This window comes from Geospiza fortis, unplaced genomic scaffold (assembly GCF_000277835.1).
Source record: "Geospiza fortis unplaced genomic scaffold, GeoFor_1.0 scaffold40, whole genome shotgun sequence".
NCBI classification, from domain to species: domain Eukaryota; kingdom Metazoa; phylum Chordata; class Aves; order Passeriformes; family Thraupidae; genus Geospiza; species Geospiza fortis.
Genome location: NW_005054297.1, coordinates 89,293 through 91,051, shown reverse-complemented (window position 1 = coordinate 91,051; position 1,759 = coordinate 89,293). Strand labels below are relative to the sequence as shown.

Below are 1,759 nucleotides of genomic sequence, written 5' to 3'. Positions count from 1 at the left end.
CGGCAGGGCGTGTGCTGGTAGCGGGAAGGCATTAAGAGTCTTCCTTATATTTTGATTTTTTAAAAAAATATTTTTATTATTTTTTTATCTATTTTTTGCTTTTATTTTTCCGTAGAAAAAGTGTTTGCCAGCCTTCCACAGGTTGAACGAGGCGTTTCCAAAATTATTGGAGGTGATCCTAAGGGCAACAATTTTCTTTACACCAATGGAAAATGTGTCATCATCAGGAACATTGATGTAATGTATCTTGATTTATTTTGTTTTCTAGTATGAATCTTTCGCTAAGTTTCATTTTGTCTCCCTGCCCCTCCTTTTACAGCCTGTGCTTCATTCAGTCTTGGCGATTTCAGTCGAGGTCACAGATCCGTGATCAGCAGCGGGGGAATAAGTGGAGTGCATGACTCAGGCATAAAACCATAGGCAGCGACTTTAAAACACGTAGAAAATCTCGGTAAAATGTGCAATTCTTCCCCTCTTCGCATAGGACTTAAGAGATGAGAGACTGGTATATTCTGGTTGGCCCTGTTTATCTTCTTAGGTATCATTATTATGAAGTTGAGTGTTGTGTTTGCCTAATAAATGAGCTCTTCCCTCTTTGCTGTTCGGGGCCCTTATCCTGTCAGAGAAGCATGTAAATACTTGCAAACCTGTATCTTTAAACGTGTTATTCTTCAGATTCTTCCCCCCCACCCAGCCCAAACTCCAGGAATCAAAAGACTTATGTGTTGCTGGACTCCATGACAAGCTGGGTGCAAATTCTCAGCACTGCTCACAGGGAATTTTGTTCATCGATTAAATATTAGAATGCCCCAGTTTTTGTTTTCAGTAGTGTGGAGGTTTGCGTTTGTTTTTTTTTTCCGTGGTGCTAGCTAGAGAAATGTTAAGAGAGTTATTTGAATTATTTCTTTTCAAAGATGGCATTCCTTTGAAAAGCATGGAGGAATTGTTGCATGTTTAGGCCACTGTATTGCTACAGGTTTTTAAACATGAATTTTTCAAAGTGATTGCTTGTTCTTTAGAAATCAAATTCTCCCCTAGGTTTACTTTCCTATTGCAGATTTGGCCTGCAGCAGGAAGGGCTGCAGGGGGAGGGGCAGGACATACCTCTGGAATTTCTAGGTCTCCACAACAATGGATTTGTTTATGGCTGCTCCTGTAAATCACCTTTGTAAACTGAGCTGTTTCCCTGTTTTATCTCATCATCCCCACTAAATTCAGACGTCTCTTCATTGTCATGCCATAATAGATAAGTGCTACTAATAACTTAATTCCTTGCAGATTTCTTGATTGCTATCGGTTTTAAATTCATCCACTTAAAACCAAAAGTAAGCTCACACTCTGGTTTCAGTGTGTCGGTGTAATGTCTTTGTAATAGTGTTTTGCTCTCAGTATCAAGAAAAGTTCGAGTTTCTGAAACCAGAAGCCCCAGTTAAACCCTGTAATGACACACAGTGTGATGAGAGAAGAGGGAAGAGCCACTCTGCTTACATTACAGTTTCTGACCAAGCCGTGAATGCTGACCTTCTCCCTTGTACTGTTATTAATGCTCTCCTGACCCTGTTTTGGAGGTTAAATCGGAAGAAAGCAATTTGCTGTACCTGAATCAGCTCACTGAGGATTAGCCCGGTCCAAATGTGAGCCCCAGCATGAGCTGGGGGGTGTAGGGGACACAGTGACCTGAGAACAGGCAAGGTGGGATTGTGGGAATTCAAATTCAAACTGTTCAAACTCTCAAGGGAAGGTGGGAATGGAAGTCACA

At 41.1% G+C, this 1,759-nt stretch overlaps 1 protein-coding gene across 1 annotated transcript in view; it reads left to right on the top strand.

The window, feature by feature from the left end:
• Positions 1–1,759, top strand: part of WDR1 (WD repeat domain 1) — a 51,678-nt gene that overhangs the window by 32,651 nt on the left and 17,268 nt on the right. Inside the window, exon 2 of the mRNA XM_014307633.1 lies at positions 116–237. Coding sequence (XP_014163108.1) covers positions 116–237 — 122 coding nt within the window. The remainder of the gene's footprint in view (positions 1–115; positions 238–1,759) is intronic.